Source organism: Miniopterus natalensis, chromosome 16 (assembly GCF_054644295.1).
Source record: "Miniopterus natalensis isolate mMinNat1 chromosome 16, mMinNat1.hap1, whole genome shotgun sequence".
Lineage (NCBI taxonomy): Eukaryota > Metazoa > Chordata > Mammalia > Chiroptera > Miniopteridae > Miniopterus > Miniopterus natalensis.
In genome coordinates this window covers 43,125,948-43,146,176 of record NC_142096.1, presented here as the reverse complement: position 1 = coordinate 43,146,176, position 20,229 = coordinate 43,125,948, and the positions used below count along the sequence as shown (strand labels likewise).

Sequence of the window (20,229 nt, the reverse complement as noted above, 5' to 3'; positions counted from 1 at the left end):
GCCTGTCTAATGGAAAGAGGCCCCACCATTCCCTCTGGTGAAAGCTGGGCAGGATGGAGGTTCTGGGAGTGCCGAGGGCAGTGGATGACCCAGGCTGCCCTGGTGTCAGCAACGGCCTCTCAGAGCACACAGCCTGCCCACTCTTTGACTGGTCCTCAGTGCCTCATGTGGCTGGCTGCCCCTCATGGTGGCCCTTTGCTTGAGTCGTGGATGTAGGGACAGTGGGAGGCAAGTGTGGTTGCTGCCATATGACTCAGGACAGGAAATCACAGATCTTCTGGGGCGGGGAGTCTGGAGGGATAGGCTGGGGCCGAGGGGATTTGGAGGTTGGCAATGCCTGAGGGGCCTCAAATGTGAACTCAAGTAAGGAGCCTTGTCCTTCCCTCCTTTCCTAGGTGACACAGAGAGCTCTTGGAGCTCGGTGACTTACCGTGGGGACTGGTAAGGTTTGGGGTGACTGACGGAGGTGGAGGGCCTGGTGTGGTCTGGCCCGTGCTTGAGCAGTGTGAGTGCTGCTGTCCTGGATCCCTGTCCCAGGAGGTGCCACTCTCCATGGTAGCCGAACACAGTGATGGCTTTCACCGTCCCTACTGGAAGTCTAACTGCTTGTCACCCCGAGGAGGAGGAGCTGGAGGAGGAAGAGCTAGACATCGGTGAGCGCCGTTGGGACCCCCACAGCCCATGGAGCGCCCTGGGCGGGCATGTCCCTGGCCCCTGGCTCTGAGATGAGCCTCCTCTCTGGCCTTTGTTTTCTGGTGGGAGGAAGGCACACCTTAAGTCTGCCTGGGCAGAGGGACAACTCCCCTCTGAGGTCTTCTCCTGATACTGTATGTGTGGGGCAGTGGGCAGACAGAAACTTCCAGAAGGGCTTCAATGAGAGAGAGACCGGTGGGGGGCGGAGGAGAGAATAAGCTGTCCCTCTGCAGCCTTACAAGACAGGTGAGGTTTGCTGCAGTGGCTCTCCCACACCCCACTTTCAGCACCATGAAGGTCACAGCCATCCCTGTACCCAAGAACTCAAGAACCAGAGCTGCCTGGGGTACCACCTGCACCACACATTGCCCATCCTGCTCTGGGGACGCAGGCCCCTCCTCGAGAATATTAACAACACAGGTGTTTTGTGGTATTTGGTCCCAGTGCTCAGTGCACAGTAGATCTTCTAAAAGTTTTGACCGAGTGATTGAGTAAATGAATGGCTCCAGCTGGTAACAAATGGGTCAGTGTCATCAGCGAGGTGGCCTGGCCTTGCACTCACTATGTGACGTGGCCCTGGCTGTGGATGTCAGCTGGGGGTTCCCAGAGCAGACACTCATCTCTGCTGTTGCTGGCTTGGGTGTAGGACATTCTAGGACATACAAGGCAGGCTCCTCTTTAAGACACCCACATACCCAAGGCAAGGGGCTGGACAGGGAGGGGCAGGGAGCGATAGGGTGGGGCCCACGCTGCTCCGGACACAATGGGATACTGGCTTCACAGTCTTTTTTTTTTTCTGATCAAAGGAGTATTGATTATTTTCACAAAGGTGTTGGAGAGTGTGGCACCCGTACTCACTGCTACCGTCATGAAGAGCCCGGGCTGGGCTCTGTGCAGCCCCGTTGCCGCCCTCAGCAGCATCTCGTTTGGTGCCCACCTTGTGCTGCATTCACAAAGCCCTTCCCTACCGGGGCTCACAGGCCGCAAAACCCACAGTTGGCTCGGGACGCTTCCAGTTGTTTGGAAATTCAAACATAACCACCTGGAATTTATTTGGGTGCAAGGAGTAGGTTAGGGACCCAGGTTGAGTTTTTGTCCCAAATGATTAGCAATTCCTTTGGCAGAGTTCTTGTGGGCTGAGGTTTCCCGTTGTCTTTCCTGGGCTACGTTCTGAGCTGTCCTGGGGCACTGCTCTGGCTGGTCACCATGCCTCTGGGCTCTCCAGCACCCCGTGAGGTGTCTGCCTTCTACATTTGCAGTTTCCTGGCTACTTTCACACCACTTTCCCTGCAAATGCCTTGTAAAAAAAAGCAGTTCAGGCTGGTGTGAATTAGGGGTCCAACTGCACTGGGAGCTGGGAGGTCTAGGGCTTCCCCTCGGCGCTCTCAGCACAGGCTGCAGGCCCTGCCTCTCTGCTTCTCTACTCTGCAGACCTCCCAGAAGGAGCGATCATGGGCGAGCCTCTGAGTGACAGCCCGCTTTGGGAGACAGTGCTTGTTGGCAAAATCAGGGCCATGTCAGTCATGGAGAAGAGCCTGGTGTTGGAGGCTGTCCATCAATGCCTCCAGGAGCAAAACCAGGTGGGACCTGGGGGACCCTCACCCCACTGCTCTCTGCTGCTCCAGGACTCACAGGGGGCTCCCACCAGCCTCTGAGTCCCTGAATCCCTGACCTTCAGCATGTGCGTGGAGGAGCCAGTGGGGCACACAGACCCTGACATTTGATGCTAAGACGCCACTGTCGGTGTCCATCAGCCAGGAGTGGGCCTGGTGCCACACGGAACCAGACACACCTTGCTCCTCCCTTGAGGCCTCCAGAGCTCCTGAGGACCTGGTGTGTCCAGCCCACTGCTGTGCCCCAGGAAGCCTGGACCCAAGAGGGACCTCCTGTGATTGCTCTATAACCAGCACTGGGGACCCAGCCCCGCTCCTCCCCAATGCCCCCCCTCTTACTGTGTGTTGTTCCCTCCCACTGTCCAGTGTGAAGGCGGCTGAGCTCCTGGGTGGGTCAGGGGCTGTATCGGCCCCTCTCCTCCACATTCCTGCCTCAGATTCTCTGGGAGTCTGAGGCTGACAGACAGGACTGAGGGGGAGAAATCACAGCAGAGCACGTGTGCTTACACAGGGAAATAGGCTTCAAGCAAATGCACACCTAGGCTCTGGGGGCCCTCTGCTGAGCCAGGCACAGGGAGAGCTGTCTAGTCAGTGGAGACAACCTGTGCAAAGGCCCTGAGGTCAACAAGACAGCAGCACAAAAGGGTGGGGATGCTTTCAGAGATGCTGGCAGGGCCAGTTGTCACCGGTTCACCAGACAGGTTAAGGGATTCAGCCTCTGTCTTACGGGTGGGCGGCTCCAGGGTCAAGCACAGGTGAGTGTGGCCAGAATTTCACCTAGAGTGAGCCCTGCAGGGCCCTGTCTGTCCTGTGCACTCTGGCTTAGACCCGCCAGCCGGGTGGAGCCCACAGGCTTGAGCACTATGCTCTCAGTCTGCCCGCAGTGCATCCTGGAGGAGGAGGTGTCAGATGCCGGCATCCGGGAGCTCCTGGCGTCCTTGAACCTGGACCTCCAGCAACCTTTGGAGAAAGTCAGTACCTGGGAGGGGCTGCCTGGGGCTGGAGAGCCTGGGGAGGCTGTGACTGCTCAGGTGCCACTCGTCCCCAAGTGACCGACATTACTTGAAGCTCCGTGTGCACGGAAAGTGCCAGAAAGGCATGAGGAGTGCCGTTGCCATGAAGAGGCTCTGCTCCTACCGTGGCTGCTTCAGGACACTCACCCCAATCAGATGGGCCAAGCTCAGTGGGAACAGTGGCCTTGGGGGCACCAGTTCCCTGTTCACCCACTTAGCACAGGTGTCCCGAGCACTGTCCACTAGCTGCTGGGCCCCAGGGATGTGGTAATGGCCAATGGCCAGGAGAGCAGTGCAGGCCCCACCCACGGGAGACCCATGAGAGGGTGACGTCAGCAAGGCAACTTGGGAAATGTGCCCCATCCGAGTTGTGTGGCCCAGTGTAGAAACTACACATTTTCATGAAGAGAAAATAAAGGGGAATTCTAGAATATTCTGAGTTGGCCTCCTGTACCCACGTGAAATGTGGTCATGGCCTGCCTCCTGGTGCCTGAAGGGAGTGGGCGGGAAGTCTGATGTGGCCAGAGGGCTCCATTCAGGCCAGGCTGCAGGCAGCACTTTGGGTGGCTTGAGTGGGCCTGGGGCCACAGGAGCAAGATGGGGCTCAGCCCCAGGGGCTGGGGGCTGGGGGCTGGGGAGGAAGACTGAGGCCCGGACAGCTGCTCCATCCCCCTCTAGACCTTCCTCTTCCACCTCTATGGGCTGATCCTCAGAGAGTGCTCCAGCGTGGACCTCGTGAAGAAGCACCTGGCCGGCCTCCTAGAGCTGTCCCACGAGTCCTCCAGCCAGAGGGCGGTAGGTCGGTGGACTTGGGTCCCCAGCCCCTAGGTCTAACACAGCCCCTCAGAAAGCAGCCATACTCTGTTTGTTGGCCCATGGACCTCCCACCCTTTGAGCCATAACTGCAACTCTCTCAGCACCCCTGCACTTTGTCCATAAACTGGGGCTGGTGCTGACCTACAGTGACCTGGGGACCTGCCTGTGCAGTGTCCCAGCTCCATCCTGCCTGGCAGCCCCTGGGTGCCTGCTTTTCAGGGCATGGTGGGCTCCCCTGCCTGCTTCTGCAGGGTCCTCAGGTAGGGTGGGCAAGAGAGAGCTGGCCACCTGGGGCATTGCTGCTCCAGATGCTCAGGGGTCCTCTGGCCCGCAGGGCATTGCGCTAGCTATCGGCATTACGGCCGCTTTGCACATGGAGGTGGTGTGGGCCATGCTGGAGCACTTGGGCCGCACCAGGTTCCTGAGGTCCTCCCACACAGCCCCAGACAGCCAGGTAGAACAGGTGAGCGGAGACAGGAGGGGCTGGAGACCTGGAGAGTGTGACTTGCCTGCTCTTAGCCTCAGTTTGCTCATTGGAAACAGGGTAGTCCTTGTCCAACCCCCCTCCTCGAGGGGCTGGAGTGTGGGACTCATACCTTCTCTGTTCTTGCCTTGGCCATGAAGACGTGGGCCTTGTCCCCAAGGCCCCAAGCCTATGGGCCAGAGCCTCCAGCTGGGCTAATGGTCCAGGCCATAGCCTTGTCCTTGAACCATGTATGTGGCCTGGGCCCCAGTTTCCCTACCTGTACACCTGGGATATGTTGAGTGGCTCCGTTTTGCCAGCCAGCCCATCCCAGGCCCCTTGCTGGGAAGAGCAGATAAGCTGCAGATGCTTAGAGGAGGGTGCTGCCTGGAGAAGCAGCGGTCAGCTAGAGGGCTGGGGATTGGGAGGAGAGGGCTTCCTGGAGGAGGGGCTGGCATTGGGCCTAGGACCACAGCCTGGGCCTAAGCGAAGGGCTGACACGCTCTGCTCCTCGCCACCCTCTTGCCCACAGCAGCTGGACCCCAACATGCACTGGAAATGGGTCAGCAGCACCTCCCTGCTCTGCTATGGGCAGATGGCCGTGCACGCTCGGGAGCAGATCCTGCCCTGGGTGGACAACATCGCCTCCAGGATGGTGTATTACTACTCGTGCAGCAGCTACGTGAGCCCTTCCCCGAGGAGTAGACATGTGTCTACTGTGCTGGGGTGGGCTCTGGGCTGTGTGGCAGGATGTCATGGAAGATCCATCTGCTCCTGCTGACTGTGTCCATTTGTCCATCTGTGCATGGACAGGACAACACCTTGAAGATGAGCTTCCTTTCGGCAGCATTCATGCTCATGAAAGCTCTCAAGGGGGAGAGCAGAGCCCAGAGCTACAAGTTTACTCAGATACCAGAGCTGATCCATTGTCTACTGGTGAGCGACCCCAGGGGCCCTGCCCACCCAGCAGGTGTTTGCAGGGACCACCAGGGGCACAGGAGGCTGAGCGGGCTGGGCCAGGCTCCACACCATGTTGGCTCCCACTCTGCCCTCCCAGTGCACCCTTCAGAAGGAGCCCAACTGCCTAGCCAACCTCTTCCGGCAGAAGACCATACTGGTCATCGCGGGACTCAGGTAACCCCTCTCGGGGTCCAGGAATGAAGACAGGCTAGGTCCTTTGAGTATGGTGTGAGGGTCAGTGTGTAAGGAGAGGATGTGCGTAAGGGTCATAGGGGGTGCGGCTGGCATCAGGGACTAAAACAGCACTGGGCAAGCTGAACCAGGGGCCACATTCTACAGGGACAGACTTACTTTATTTCTTGTCCAAGAAAGGTTAACGTTGCCACAGGCTGAGCCCTGACCCTGGCCACAGGCTGAGTCCTGATCTCATTCACAGCACTGACACTGACCCCAGAACTATCCTTAAAGTTTTCTCACAAATAAATATCAATGAACCCAAGAGAAGTGAGTGAATGAACTGGGTTGGCCCCTCCCAGCCCAAATGAGCTCTGTATCCCCCACCAGCATCCCGCCCTCACCTCAAGCCAGAGTCTAAGGTCTTTTTGTAATCCAGACCAGTGTCCCCATTTTAAGTTGTGCAAGCCTCTTCCTGCCGGGACTCTGCTTCAGCCAGGCCTTTCATTCCTAGGACACGGGCTGTGCAAAGATGTCCAGAGTCTTTCCTGTTTCTCCCAGCAGCCTGCGGCCCAGTCTCAAGCTCATGGTCAAGTCCAGGATCCTGAATACCTGCTTGCAGAGCCTGTACCAGCTCCCACCTACAGAGACACTGAAGAGATGCTTATCTCCACTGGAGTCAAACCCAGACGTCATGGTGACTGCCCTGTCCCTGGGACCATCCTGTCTTTCTGGGTGGTGGGTTCTGGGTGCTGGGCTAGTTTGTCAAGCCCTTGCCACATATGTGAGTGAGGGGAGCAAAGGATATAGCTCACAGAGACGTTCTCCTCTAGTTTAGAGTGTTAGGTTTCCCATGAGGCCCATCTTCTGCATTAAACCAGCCTAGTGGAATGAGTCCTCCAACCTTTCAAAATTAGGTCAGCTACTCTAGGTCCTTTGTGTTTCCATATGAACTGTGGAGTCAGCTGGTCAACTTCCACTCAACAGCACCCTGGGATTTCGATTGGGACCACGCTGACTCTATAGGTTGACTTGGGGATAATTGACAATGTACTATTGCTCTGGGCCCTGATCCGTGAACTCAGCATATGTGGCCAGGTACTTAGGCCTTCTTAGTCCCCTCAGCAGCGCTTCCCAGTTGTCTGGGTACATTCTTTACCCATCTCTTGTCAGACTCTTTCCTATGAATTTTGTATTTTTTATGATGTTGCCAACAATGTTAAACGTTTCAAGCCCCATCTGCTGCTGCTGGTGTGTGAGCACAACTGATTTTCCTACGTTGATCTCGCACCTTCCTGCACCTCACGAACCTCACTTAGCTTTTGTGCAGAGGGACTTATTCACGGTCCCTCCCACAATCTCCAGCACCACACAATTAACATATTTACTTATTCAACAGTCACTTAGTGACTCCTAGTGCCAAACGCTGTGCTGGTCTGCCACCTACCACCATGGTGAGTATGGGGCAGCAGGTCTGTGTGTGGCTTTGGGCCAGAATTCTGAATATCTGGGGACATCTGCCAAAAAATGTTCCTGGGAAGAACCAAGGTGAAAAGGAAAGAATGGAACTAACTAACCCTCAATGGAGGTGTTTAAGGCAAACAAAGCACATGAGCAGCAGAAGGGACCTGTGGGACAGAGGTGGCGGGAGAGACACGTGTCTAAGCAGCCTGACCTCCGCCCCCAGCACTGGGCCTGGGGGGTGCTATCATTAGCCACCCAGGGCCCTACAGGGAGGAGTGGCCAAGCCCTTACCTGGGACAGTTTCCCAGGCACCTAGTAAGGGATGAATGAGGTGTTGGCCACAGGACTGGCAGGCCAACCCCAGGCCATGCAACACCAGGCAGCTGTCTGCCCCAGTAGGTGCTGTACCAGAAGTCTATGCAGGCACTTAATCTGCTCCTCCAGACCTTCATCTCTCAGAACAAGAGCATGGATGAGGTCTGCTTCATCTTGCAGGTGAGGTCGGGGGTCAATGTGGGATGCAGAATCAGGGCTCCGAGTGCCTACTCAAGTCCTGGCTTTGGATTGTCCAGGGTCTGCTCAGGGTGGGTCCCAGGTTGGCAGGCTTGCCCTATACGCTGACCCAAGTGCCCTGGGACTCTCTCTTCTCCAAAGGGCTCTGCTGGATGTTTCAGAAGAGCCAAGGACCCTGCAAGGAGTAGGGTGGCCCACTGACCTTACCCTCCAATGCCCTTTAGGGCAAAAAGAGTCTCAGGAATGGTCTCAAATACCCTGGCTTCCCTCTCCACCCAGCCCCACAGCTGCCACAGTCCCAAGGCCACTGAGGCAAACCCAGAGATCCACCAGGCACTGCTTGTCTGCAGAGCTCCCCAAGCCCAGGGCAGTCTCCACATTCTGGAGGCTGTCACATGGCCCCAGACCCAGCCTCACCCGAGGGAGCTGAGCTGATGGACGGGGCAGGGAAGAGTAAAACATCTGGTGGGTCAGGACCAGCTATAGCCAGCCCTCCCATCGCTTATGTTCAAGCAGCCATACCCAGGGCCGAATCTGAGCTCAGTGGTGAGAGCAGGCCCGTGGGGCTGACCAGTACCTCGGGCTCTCCTCCCTCCTTTCCAGCACACAGAACCGTGGCTGAAGTCAGACAAGAGCCATGAGCGCAAGAGGGTGGTGCAGTCCATCTTCCTGTTTCTGAAGTGTGTGGTGGACTACATGAGACTCACTGTGAGTCCGCCGACAGCTCGCCGCTGGTGGGAGGGTGGCCAGGCCATGGGCCCAGGAAAAGGGAGGGGCAGGGAGGCCCCCACGACACTCTGCTTCTACTTGGGGTACACCTCCCAGCTGCAGTCAGTATTTACCGAGCATCTAGATGGCGATGTACAGTGCTGGAGATAAGACACAGGCCCCACCTGGGGAGCCCCTGGTCCTGGGGGGAAGGTCACAGTTCAGACAGGGTAGTCTGGGGAGAGCTTCGCGTGGCCACGTGGCCTGTGAATAAGACTTTAAGGGAGGAAGGGAGGGGAGCCAGATGGTTGGCGTTCAGCTGAGGCCCAGAGGTGAGCGCCACATGTGGAAGACCCAGAGCCACCAAAACCATCCTGAAAAAGGAACCAGTGAAGGACTGCTACTGCCAGACTTCAGGACTTAGGGGGAAGCTTTCGGAACCAAGACCATGTGGTGTTGAAAGAAAGATGGACAAATAGATTGACAGAAAAGAAGAGGGGTCAGAAACTAGGTCCCTCTGTGGGCAGTCCATTGATTTTCAGCAAAAGCAGTGAAGCTACTGAACAGGGAAAGGGAAGCACTTTCCACCAAGTACTGAAATGTGCAGAGGCCCAAGGGGAGAACCTCACCGGTCTCACCACTAACAAAACCATTCAGGATGGACCACAGAACTAAACGTGGAAGTGAAGACCATGAAGTTTCTAGAAGAAAACAGAATTTCTCTACAAATTTGGGGTAGGCAAAGATTTCCTAGACAGAATGTAGAAGGCAATAAATATAAATAAAATATGGATAACAGATTTCATCAAGATTAGAAATGTCTGTACCATCCAGACACTATTCAGGGAATCAAGAGCTGAGACACAGACTTGGCCAGCGTGGCTCAGCAGTTGAGCACTGTATGACCCAGGAAGTCAGGGTTCGAGTCCCGGTCAGGGCACAGGCCCGGCTGCGGGCTCGATCCCCAGTGGGGGGCGTGCAGGAGGCAGCCGACCAATGACTCTCATCATTGATGTTTCTCTCTCTCTCTCCCCCTCTCCCTTCCTCTCTCTGAAATAAAAAGGAAAAAAGAGAGTCGAGATGCAGATGGGAGACGATAACAAAAGATGTGTGTTAAGGATAAATAAATTTCTACAATGCAATCAAAGGATAAACAACCCAGTTAATTTATTTTTTTAATCCGCACCCGAGGATATTTTCTCCATTGCTTTTCAGAGAGAGTGGAAGGGGGGGAGAGAGACTTCAGTGAGAGAGACACATCGATTGGTTGCCTCCCGCTTGCCCACGGACCACCGGCCAGGACCAAGCCTGTGACTGAGGTACGTGCCCTTGGTCAGAATCGAACCTGGGACCCTTCAGTCCACATGTGATGCTCTAACTACTGAGCCAAACTGGCCAGGGCAACAACTCAGTTTTGTTTTGTTTTTTAAATATACCTGTATTGATTTCAAAGAGAGGAAGGGAGAGGGAGTTGAAACATCAATGATGGGAGTCATTGATCAGCTGCCTCCTGCATGCCCCCCACTGGGGACTGAGTCCTCAACCTGGGCATGTTCCCTGACCGGGAATTGAATCGTGATCTCCTGGATGCTCAGCCACTGAGCTACACCCAGCCAGGCTACAAGAACCCAGTTTTAAAACAGGTAAAAGCTAAACAAGCATTTTACAAAGCACATGAAAATGAATGTGCCCAACCTGATCTGTCCTAAGGTGATGCAGAGAAAGCCATGCTGGGGCATCACCACTTACCACTGGGAGGCTGAAATTAAAAGGACTGAGCAGACCAAAAGGGGATAGGAATGTGGGGCCACTAGGAATGTCACACATTGCTGGTGTGAGTTAGGAATGGTAAGGCCTCTTGGGACAACTTTCAGTAGTTCTTACCAAGCTAACCCCTGCCAATCCTGGCACCATGTGGTTCTATACCCAGCATTTACTCAAAAGAAAATTTTAAAAATCCATAAAAAATACTCTGAATGTGCCCTAACAAAAAACTTAAACCCAAGCTTCCAAAGGATCAATTAACTGCCTGTCAGAACAAAATTCAATAGAATACTCACAGTGTCCAGCATACAGTAAAAAATTATGTGATGTGGTGACGAAGCAGGAGTAGTCACCTGTGATTAGGAGAAAAGACAAAGATGATGGAATGAGACAAAACTTTAAGACAGCATTTATAAATATGTTCAAGAATTTAAAGGAAAATATGAATACAATAAAAGAATAGGCATGAAGTATCAAAAGATAAAAGGTAACTATAAAAAAACCAAATGGAAATTCTAGAAACTGCAAAATACAATATCTGAAATGAAAAATTCACTGCATTAATTTCACTGAAGCTCAAACACTGCAGAAGAAAGAACTTGATGGGACGATAGAACCTCTTGAAACTGAAGCATATAGAGAAAAAAGAAAGGTTAGAAGAAAAACAAAGTCTCCATGTCTTATGGAGCACTATCAGGTGTAACCAGAATCCCAGAAGGCGAGGTGAGAGGATTAGGACAGAAAGAAATAGTTGAAGATATAATGGCAGAAAATTTTCAGATTTGATGAAAAATATAAACCCATTTCTCCAAGAACTTCAATGAACCCAGAGAGATGAAGGGCTTTTCTAGGGCTGGAACAGGAGCCAGCGCCTTGCCCACCGGACCCTGAGCACAGGAATGGACTGAGAGAGTTGAAACACCGGGGGGAGAGTGGAAAGGGCGCCAAGAGGCCAGGCCTGGCTATGCTCGCTCCCACCCCCCGCAGGAGGAGGCCACACCCTCCGTGCTGGGCCATCAGCTGGGCCTGCTGATGCTGCTGTGGCAGGACGAGGACGAGGGCACCAGGAGCCGCTCCCGCCAGTGTGTCTGCCTCCTCCTGCAGCTTCTCACCCAGCGGAAGGGTGAGCTGTGAGCAGGCTGGGTGGGCGGCCGGCAGAGGCCCGTGCCCCACTCTTCCCTGGGAGCGGGCCAGGCTCCTGGTTTCTCAGGGCCTCACTGTGGTCTGTAGTGAGGGTGCCCCTTCCCAGGCTCCACAGGCCTCCTGACCGAGTGTCCCACACAGGGAGCATGATGGAGTTCATATATCTGAATAAAATGAAGAATTTTGAAGAGAGGGCCCACAGAGAATCAGATACGAAATTCTACCATTTGGTGCAGGTAGGGCCTATAAGAGCTGGGGGCTGGTTGCTCCCACAAAGCCCCGTAACTTCAAAAGCGTGGGATCTATCTGATCCACTCACCTCCCCCGCCCATTTTATGGCCAGGGCCAATGGAGGCCTCACACGACCTGGGCAAGGGAGCAAGTTAGGTATAGCCAAGACCCTGACACTCTTTCCAGGGAAAGTCTCTCTCCCCTTACAACCCTGTCCCTGCCTCACCCACCTCCAACTTGGAGGTGTGACTGGGTCCACTGGAAACTGCAGATTCCTTTCTCAGCACCCTCTCCCTTTCGGGCCTCTCCTTTGTAGTTCTTCACTAAGTGACAACTTGTCTTGGTTCGTCAGGACTGTCTTGATGGTAGCACTTCCCGTCAGTCCCAGGCACGCAGAGTAGCTGGCCTCCCATTCCTCTGCCCACCTTCCCCATGCATGCATGCTCTTCTCAGGCTCAGCCCTCCCTTCACGTTGCAGTAGGAGTTGAGGGTTTGGGTTTGAGTCTAAGCTCTGTGCCTAACTGACCAAGTAGCCTTGGATAGGTCAGTCAACCTATTTGTGCCTCAGTTTCCCCATTTTCCAAGTGAGGTCCCTGAGACTGACATCCAGCCCCGTGCTCAGGACAGGGTGTGATAGGAACGGCGACCCCTCAGAGCAGATGGACGTCCCCTGGGAGTACTTCCCAGGGAGCCTGGTTTTACAAGCCTGTTGTCTTAGGTGGCACCCCCAGAAACAGAACCTGGGACAAGAGCTCCAGTACAGTTGACCAAGGACAAGGACGTGTTCTCAGGAGGAGGGAGTGAGGGAAGCAGGACAGGGCAGGAGGAGCTGAGTAGGGCATGGGCTGAGTCTGACCATGGGGTGTGCTGTGGCATGAACGGCACCCCTGGGAGTTGGTCCCACCGTGAGGTTGGGGCTGGGCTTTTGTAGCCCGAGTCAGTCACTGGCTGTGCACTGCAGGCTGGGGGCAGAAGATGCTGGACTTGGGCAAAACTGCTTGCTCCCATCATCCCCAGAGCAATACTCCAGAGAAGGGGCAGCTGAGTCTGTAGTAGCTACACCTGTAGCCCCCAGGCAGTGGTCCGTGGCCTGCTGAGGCAAGCTAGGCAGGGCACCAACAGCCTGTTGGGGGTAGGGGTCCCTGCAAGGCTGTGACCTGGCATTTGTCCTACCTCTGGGTTAGGGCAGAGCCTCCAGTCCTGTCTCCAAGCCCACATGCAGGAGAGCCTGGATGGCTGCTGACCAGGGAGAGTCTCCTGCTGGCCGCTCAGCCCAGGCCTTTTGGCACAGGCCTTGGATGAGAACCTGACCGTGGCCCAGCACACGAAGCTCATCCTCACGCTCCTGCATGGGCTCTGTAACCATAACCACCTGTACTGCGAACTGGCCTCTCACCTCCTCCTGATGGTCTTCGAGGACCACAGCATCAAGCCAGAGCAGGTGGGTACTGGGCGCCAAGGCCTGGCAGGCATCCCCCTCCCCTCTGGCCAAGTGCCGTGGTGGGTCCCTGCAGGTACTGGACCTGTTATGGAAGGCATGGGGTTTCGGGGAGCAGGATTGCCACACGTCCAGGGCTGCCCATGTGTATGTGGGAGCGTACCCCGCCTCTTTCTGGAGACCCCCCTGAATCTGGGAAGCAGTAAGTCCTGCTCCTGACCATTGGCAGCAGATGCCCTACCTGCCAGCAGGGCCAAGCCTCAGAGATGCCTCAGGGGCTCTGTTCCACCCTCCTGTCCCACTGGACCGCAGGGTCCCTGGGCCCTCCTCACTCTCAGTCTTGTTCAGAAGGAGAGAGAAATTGGCCCCACCTGGGATTTCACTTTCCTCAGCCTGGCTTGGCCAACCTAGTCCCAGGCCCACAGGACATTAATGTTCCCCAGGGGCTGCCAGGTCCTGTCAATATCCCTGGCCCGTTGAGGTTGATTCCCATTTCAGCAGCTGTGAGATACAAGCTGCTCCCACCACCATGCCCATCGGGCCCTGCACATGCTGTGGAGATCGCACAGGGCCAGCTGTACAGAGGCCCACACGCAGCTGGAGGGGCTGCTCTGAGGCCCTTTCCTGCCACCCCTCCCTGGGTAGGTGGCCGAGGTCCTGCAGGGCTTGTTCTGGGAGATGCCTGGCATCATCTTCAAGAATACCCTACAGACTGTGATGAAGGCCGTGACCGTGCTGGGGACCCAGCACACGCAGGAGACAGTCGACGTGATGCTGTCCCTGTGCCACCCCTCAGAGAGGTAGGTCACCTGCATGCAGGACTCAAAGGCAAACACCTGGCCACCATCCATGGTCCACTCTCCAAGTCCATGGTCGCTGCCTGGACAGACTCTTGCTGGAAAGACGGACGTGCACACAGCTTCAGCCTGACAATACCCCCTTTCCTAGACTCCACAACCAGAGGTCCCCGAAGGTGTCCGGGGCCAAGGGGGCCATGGGGGCTGAGAGGGCTGAGGGGGAGACTCCAGCAGCATGGAAGTGTCCCTCAGACTCAGGGAGCCCCAGACACCAACCTGCAGAGGGGCCAGATGTTAGCTGGGTGACATGAGGATACTAGCCGGCCCCCAAACAGCCCCCACCAGCTACCCCGGGCCCCAAGCACATATGGTCCCAGCTGCCCCTCTGTGCTGGTGGGTTTCCAAGCTGCACGGTCTATGGACTGAGGACCAGCAACAGCATGGAGCAGGCTAGAAACGTGGTCTTGGCTGGCCAGCCCTGCTGAGTCAGAAGCGCATCCTAACCAGTCCCAAGTGGTGTGTGTATACTATTAAGGTTAGGAGGCGTGGGGACCTCGGTGCCTCTGGAAGCGTCTCAGGGGGCACCGGCTGTCTTGCACCACAGGGTGTTCTCAGGTTTGCAGACCCAGGAGCGCCTCTCAGGCTGCCTGAGGGGTGAGCTCTGCTGGGGTCCAAGTCCACTTTTGGAGTGAAGAGACAGCATGTAAAGGATGGATTTGCTCAAGTCGGGGTCGCATGGTGAGGGGGTGTGAGAGGGAGTGAGGCTCACGTCTGGGGAAGCTAGCCTGCACTCAGAGCTTTGATGAGGGGCCCAGCCCAGCTGGTCAGCTTCCTAGACCCCCAGATGGAGGACTCACCATGCCTGAGGGGCCTGGCCACTTCCCTTTAACATCCTGCTTACCTGGGGTCGTGTCCCGCTGGCCACTCTGCCCAGTGTGGCAGCCGGCTGGGGGAATGGACTCCCTGCTTCTCCAGGCAGGTGGCACCCCTGTGGAAGGCCCTGGCCACCAACAACCAGCTGGCCCGCAAGGTCGTTACCCTGCTCTACATAAAGCTGAAGCTGCGGCCGCCCCAGCTGCTGGTCAGGCTGTCGGAGCAGGCAGAGCTTGTTTCCATGCTGGTGAGAGGCCCCATCTGTGCCTGCACTGCTGCAACCGCCTCCTCACCCAAGGGCCCTGTGGGAGGCCAGGGTAACCCGGCTGAGGGTCTCATAAGTAGCCAAGGTCTCTTGATGCTGAGTCCCAGGGTGGGACCAGAGCCACTGGGACTCTCCCAGCCCAGCCAGGTGTAGGTAGCGGGGTCTGGGGACAGGACAGCACTGTGGCTGCTGCTCCCAGCTCCTCTCCTCACTGGTGCTAGGCCCCATGAGGGGACCAAGGCTCGTGCCCTGCCAGGGCCCTGCTCTGTCTCCCCCTGCAGGCCCTGGGCACTATTTACGAACTCCTCTACATCCAAGAGTATAAGGCCATAGTGCACTGGGCCTTTGCGGGGATTCTCCTGGGCCTGCTCACACAGCTGCACTACCTGTTTGAGCTGGGTGTGGTTGAGGACATCATAGACTCCCAGGAGGACATCCTGGAGATGAAGCCCCTTGGCCCCTGCAGGTGAGATGTGTGAAGGGCCTTGGCACCCAGCCCCCTCTCAGGACTCCAGCCCACCCTCACTCTCTGGTTCCTCCCACACATACACAGAATGCCTGGTGGGTACCAGGCCCTGGGCTAAGTGCTGGGAACCCAGAAAGGAATGAACTCTAGGGGCTTGCAGTCCAGAGTGGGGAGCAGGGGGCAGAGCCGTCTACAACTGTCAGGAGGGAAGATCCTGAGAGAGGGGGAGCTTAGAACGTGAAAGCTTGCCAGGCCCAGATGTGAGAGGGCAGGTTGAGGAAGCTGGTGCCACCCTATGCTCCAGGTGGAGAACTGAGCTCAAACACCCCCACTTGCCCCTAGCACATGCCTAGAGGCCCTAAAGGGTCTCTTCTGGACCACCAACCACTGGGAGGTGTTTGCCTACCTCAAGCTGCTGAGAGGCTGGGAGCTCTTTGAGCACCTGGAAACCTACACAGAGGGGGTGACCCTGTTGGCCAGGTAAGCACTAAGTCTGGGAGGGGCTTTGCCCCAGACTGCACCCCTGATGGGGTCCCCTCCTACACCCCACAATTGGGACTCTGCACTTCAGACTCAGTTGCCTGGGCCATCTCCCTGAGTGAGCAAGGTCTGTGGGGAGAGGAGGGTCCCCCTGGCCAAGGACAGAGCCCTCAGGGCTCCTGTGTTGGTCTCTTCCATCTGACAGGGCCATGGCCCACTATGACTGTGAGGTCAAGGCTGTTTTGGGACAGGCGGTCATCTCCCTGAAGAGCTCTGAGGAACGAGACAACATCGTGGCCATCCTCCTCATCACAGAGGTCAGCCCTCCCTCTGCTCCTCACAGTGCCCTCTGGCCCATAGGAAGAAGGCCAGAGAACTGGACTTCCATTCCTACCCTCCAACATAGAGGCAGCCTAGCCATGCCTTCCACGTCAGACCTACTGAAAGGTCATCTTACATCTCACCCCACTACCTCATGCTGTGCTGTATGCAGGCTGACTTGCCCTGGCAGCTGTAATTAACTTGTGGGCTGACTGTACCGACCCTACTCAGTTTCTCAACAGTCAAGAGCTCACCCAGTACATGTCTCGGAAAACCATGGACAACTTACTGAGCCTGGGCCTGAGCAACCCCAACAAGCTGGTGCGGGCCGCGAGCCTGACAGGGCTCAGCAGTGTCCTGATGCAGCCTAAGAAGGTGAGAGGAGGAGATGCCCACTCCCTTCCCGGGAAGGTTTCTGAAAGGAGGAGGCATTTGAAAAAAGCCTCCATGACAGGTGGGGTTGGAAGGGGTGGATGGGGAAGTCAGGCTGGGGGCAGGAGAGGGTTGAAGTGTTTGGGGGACCCTGCTGCACTGCACAGGGCTGGAGATCCTAGAATTTGAGTGGGAGGGAGCTCTGAGGTCACCGACTTTGGCCTCCTTTCCAGGTAGGAATCCCTTACCTGCGTCGTTCACGCTCCACCCAGTACAGGAAAGACTCAGAACTCTCTGGATGGGGCGTCCTTTCTTCGCCTGCCCCCGGGCCTCCCACTGTATGTTCTGCCCCAGGATGCTGCCCGAGGGCTGGGGCCGACGCCTCCTGTTGAGCATGAAGGGGAGGCGGCGGGCGGCGGCGAGGGAGCCTCAGCCAGAGGAAGCGGTGCTGGCGGGCGCGGGAGGGCGCTAGGAGGAAGGGCGCGCAGGCCAGGCGGCGCGTCTCCCCGCAGGTGGCCCTGCTGCGGCGCCGGCTGGCCGCGCTCCTGGACAGCTTCCTGCAGCCCGAGCCGGAGCACCTCCTGGGCCTGATGGAGGTCGCAGGCGACGTCCTGCACCGCCTGGGCCCGCGCGGCGGCGCCTCCAGCCTCAGGATCGCCCAGCACCTGCGGCTGCTGTTCGAGGCCGTGAGACCCCGCGCGCCTGCGCAGCAGCTCGCCCCAGCCGGCCAATCAGAGCAGCCAGATCTGCCCCCCCCCCCCCCCCCCCGGGATTGTGGGCAAAGTCTCCGGGGCAAAAGGCGTCAGTGGGAACCTGCGCGGGAAGGAAGGCTCTGCGAGGGCCCAGGCCGGCGCAAGCCATCCCGAGCCGCGTGCGCCCCTGGCGGAGGCCGTGGGCCGGCGAGGGGCAGCCGTGTCTTTAGAAAGACGTTTGGGAAGCTACGTGGACAGTGGGGGGATGGTGGCAAGTCAGAGGCTGGAGAAATGATTTCAGGGGCTCTGAGCAAATCAGGTGAGGTCAGGGTGGAGAAGCTTAAACCAAGGCAGGCAGGCAGGCTTCGAGATGGACCTCAGGGATTGCTGGCTCATTGTGGGGAGGGGGGGGACCTCATTTGGGGTGGCAGATGGGGGACTGATGCTGCCCTTCCTGGAGGTGAGGAAGAGGGAGGTGCGTCCTGGTGGGGGGCAGATGGTGCTGCCCTTCATGAAAGGGTCCTGGAGACCTGCGGTGCTGCTGTCCCCAAGGCTGTCTATCCATAAGGCTGAGGAGGTGGGGCCCGGAGTAGGACAGCCACACACAGTCTTCACCACAACCCAAGGACAGACACTGCTGGTGGCCCCTTTTTACAAAAGGTGAAACTGAGCCACACACTGAGGGAGCCTTGCCCAGGATCACAGAGCTAGAAAGTGACGGATCAGGCACCAGGGTCTGTGCTCTAACCCCCATGCTGGCTTGCCCCGAAGTGGCGGCGAGGCTGCTGTCAGCCTGAGGCCCCCAGAGAAATTGCAGAGGAGAGAAGCCAGGGAGAAGGGGCCAATCCTGGAGAAGGCCACAGCCATTGGAGGGGTTGGTGAGGGGAGCAGGGACAACCAGGAGAAAAGGCAGCCCGGCTGGTGTGACTGGCTGTGGTGTCAGGTGCTGGGGGTGTGACCTGGGCAGCAGGGTCCATGGGATAGAGGGGTGGAATCTGTTGGCCCTGAGATGAACAGGGGTGGATGTGAGGGCGAGTACTGGCCACTGCAGGTCACTGGGCCAGAAAGGAAGGGGAGAGATGAGGTGGTGGCTGGCAGGGCGTGTGGCCAGTGCCGGTGGGGCTGTTTTGGGGCTGAGGGCTCCAGTTTGCGACTTGGCTGAGGGGAGGCCTGTCTGTCTTCTGCAGGAGCAGGAAGATGTGCGCGGAGGAGCCATCCTCCTGTACGGAGATGTCATCTACAGCGGTGGCAGGAAGTATCAGCAGGCGCTCAAGAACCATGCCTTCCAGTCCCTGGTGCCGTTGCTCTTCCACCTGACCGACTCCTGTCCCGAAGTGGTCATGGTGAGTGGACAGCATCCTCCAGACAGTCCTGGGGTGGCCTGGGGCATGGCAGGCAGCTCTGAAGAACTCAGCCTCAGTAAGTGGAGACCAGGGTGAGGCTGTCATCCTGGAGAACCCGAGTTGCCTGACCTTGCAGGCAACCAACTGTGCAGGTGGAGAATGGGAGAGGACCTATCCAGGGCGGCAGTTTCCTTGGCTCCGCCTGCCTCCAGCTTCTCCTCTACCCATCCAGGACTCCGTGAATCTCCCCACTACACATATAAAATCAGCCTCAGGAGCCTGGCGTTCAGGGCTGGGGTGCACACCATGTTCTGCTGCAGGGTCCCCACCCCAGGGAGAGGCGCTGTTCAATTCCTGCAAAGATTTATGGGCGGCCCTGTTGCTACCAGCCACTTCCCAGGCCCCCAGGCCTCCTGGGCCATGTGTTTGTGAGGCGCCTGTTACCTGCTGGGATACCCCTTCCAGGTGCTCCTCTTGAGGGAAGCTTTACAGGGGGGCAGTGGCAATGGGGAGGGTGACCTACCTCTCTGGGCACCCACAGAAGACCAAGTTCACCTTCCTGCGCTGTGCCATCTTGCTCAAGTGGGAGTTTCGGAAGCAGCTGTTCAGCAAGTTGGCATGGGGCCATGGCCTGAGTGCCGAAAACGACATTTTTATGTGCATGGTATGAGGCTGAACCCTCCCAGAAGGGCAGGGGTGCTGCAAAGGTGGAGATGGGCTGTGTGCAGTCAGGGTCCTCTGGTTATCAGCTCACCCCCACGCTGGGGAGGGAAGCCCAGATGGGGGTGGAGCGATGCAGGCCTCCTTGGTGATGTCAGCTTGGGCCCTGCTCCATGCCTCTGGGAGGATGATCTCTCAGCAATGGGCTCAGGACTCCCAGGTGGACCACGTCGGAGATCACCCCCACTGTGCATCTTGGATGGGGAGTCCCACTTGGCTACTGGGCTTGTCTGGGGAGGCTGGGTGCCCACTGATGTCCCAATGCAGACATGGGGAAGGCCCTTAAGTTCCCGGAACCCCAAGTGGTCGAACCTCAACCCCACAGAGTCGTGGGCTCTCATCCCTGATGACGGGATGTGTGTGGAGGTGGAGTGAACAGCATGGGGAGAGTAAGACACACCACAGCTCTGTTTTCTGGCAGCCAATTGATTTCATCCCTGAGTGGAAAAGCAAGCTGACCCTCTACCCTTCCGTCAGAGCTCTTGGGGACTGCTGGGGACTTGGCCAGCACACCTGGTTCATACAGATCTCAGTGGGGGTTCTGAGGGCTTGGGGACCCCTGCTGAGGCTGGGAGGCTGCAGATGTTCCTTGAGAGGTAGGGAGGGTGTTCTCAAAGGTGGAGGGGGCACAGGTGCCCAGGGAGAGAGAGGCTAGCTTCTCAGGAACCCTGAGAGCTGATCTCATGGGACCCACCTTCCTGGGGGTCAGGAGCCAGCCAGCCAGGGCACCTTCTCAGACTCTCCCGGGGGTGCTTGGGTAGTTGGCATCAGCCTAAAACTGTATATGGATTAAGAGCTCCATTTGCGCTCTGCATGTGGGTCCTTGGCCAGTTTTTTGTATTGAGTTATTTTTGCCCCATTTGTGACTTGTCCTTTTACTTTGCTAATGGGGTCTTTGGCTGTGAAG

At 57.1% G+C, this 20,229-nt stretch overlaps 1 protein-coding gene across 1 annotated transcript; it reads left to right on the top strand.

Moving 5' to 3' along the window:
- Positions 1-571: 571 nt before the first annotated feature.
- Positions 572-19,272, top strand: LOC107539817 (maestro heat-like repeat family member 5). Its single transcript, XM_087825196.1, has 24 exons — positions 572-653; positions 2,125-2,273; positions 3,191-3,277; positions 3,998-4,114; positions 4,470-4,598; positions 4,709-4,849; positions 5,131-5,280; positions 5,412-5,534; positions 5,656-5,732; positions 6,294-6,429; positions 7,596-7,691; positions 8,313-8,417; positions 11,169-11,304; positions 11,466-11,560; positions 12,847-12,996; positions 13,639-13,793; positions 14,766-14,910; positions 15,210-15,394; positions 15,737-15,874; positions 16,080-16,191; positions 16,427-16,570; positions 17,080-17,253; positions 18,447-18,602; positions 19,144-19,272. The coding sequence occupies exons 1-24, from the start codon at positions 572-574 to the stop codon at positions 19,270-19,272; spliced, it is 3,111 nt and encodes a 1,036-aa protein (XP_087681322.1).
- The last annotated feature ends 957 nt before the right edge of the window (positions 19,273-20,229 follow it).

What these genes read in the sequence shown, in the direction of transcription:
- LOC107539817 (XM_087825196.1), top strand. Translation starts at nt 572, where the DNA reads ATGGCTTTCACCGTCCCTACTGGAAGTCTAACTGCTTGTCACCCCGAG. An exon ending in AGCTGATCCATTGTCTACTG is followed by an intron (nt 5,535 to 5,655) that starts GTGAGCGACCCC and finishes CTGCCCTCCCAG; the next exon opens with TGCACCCTTCAGAAGGAGCC. An exon ending in TGGACTACATGAGACTCACT is followed by an intron (nt 8,418 to 11,168) that starts GTGAGTCCGCCG and finishes CACCCCCCGCAG; the next exon opens with GAGGAGGCCACACCCTCCGT.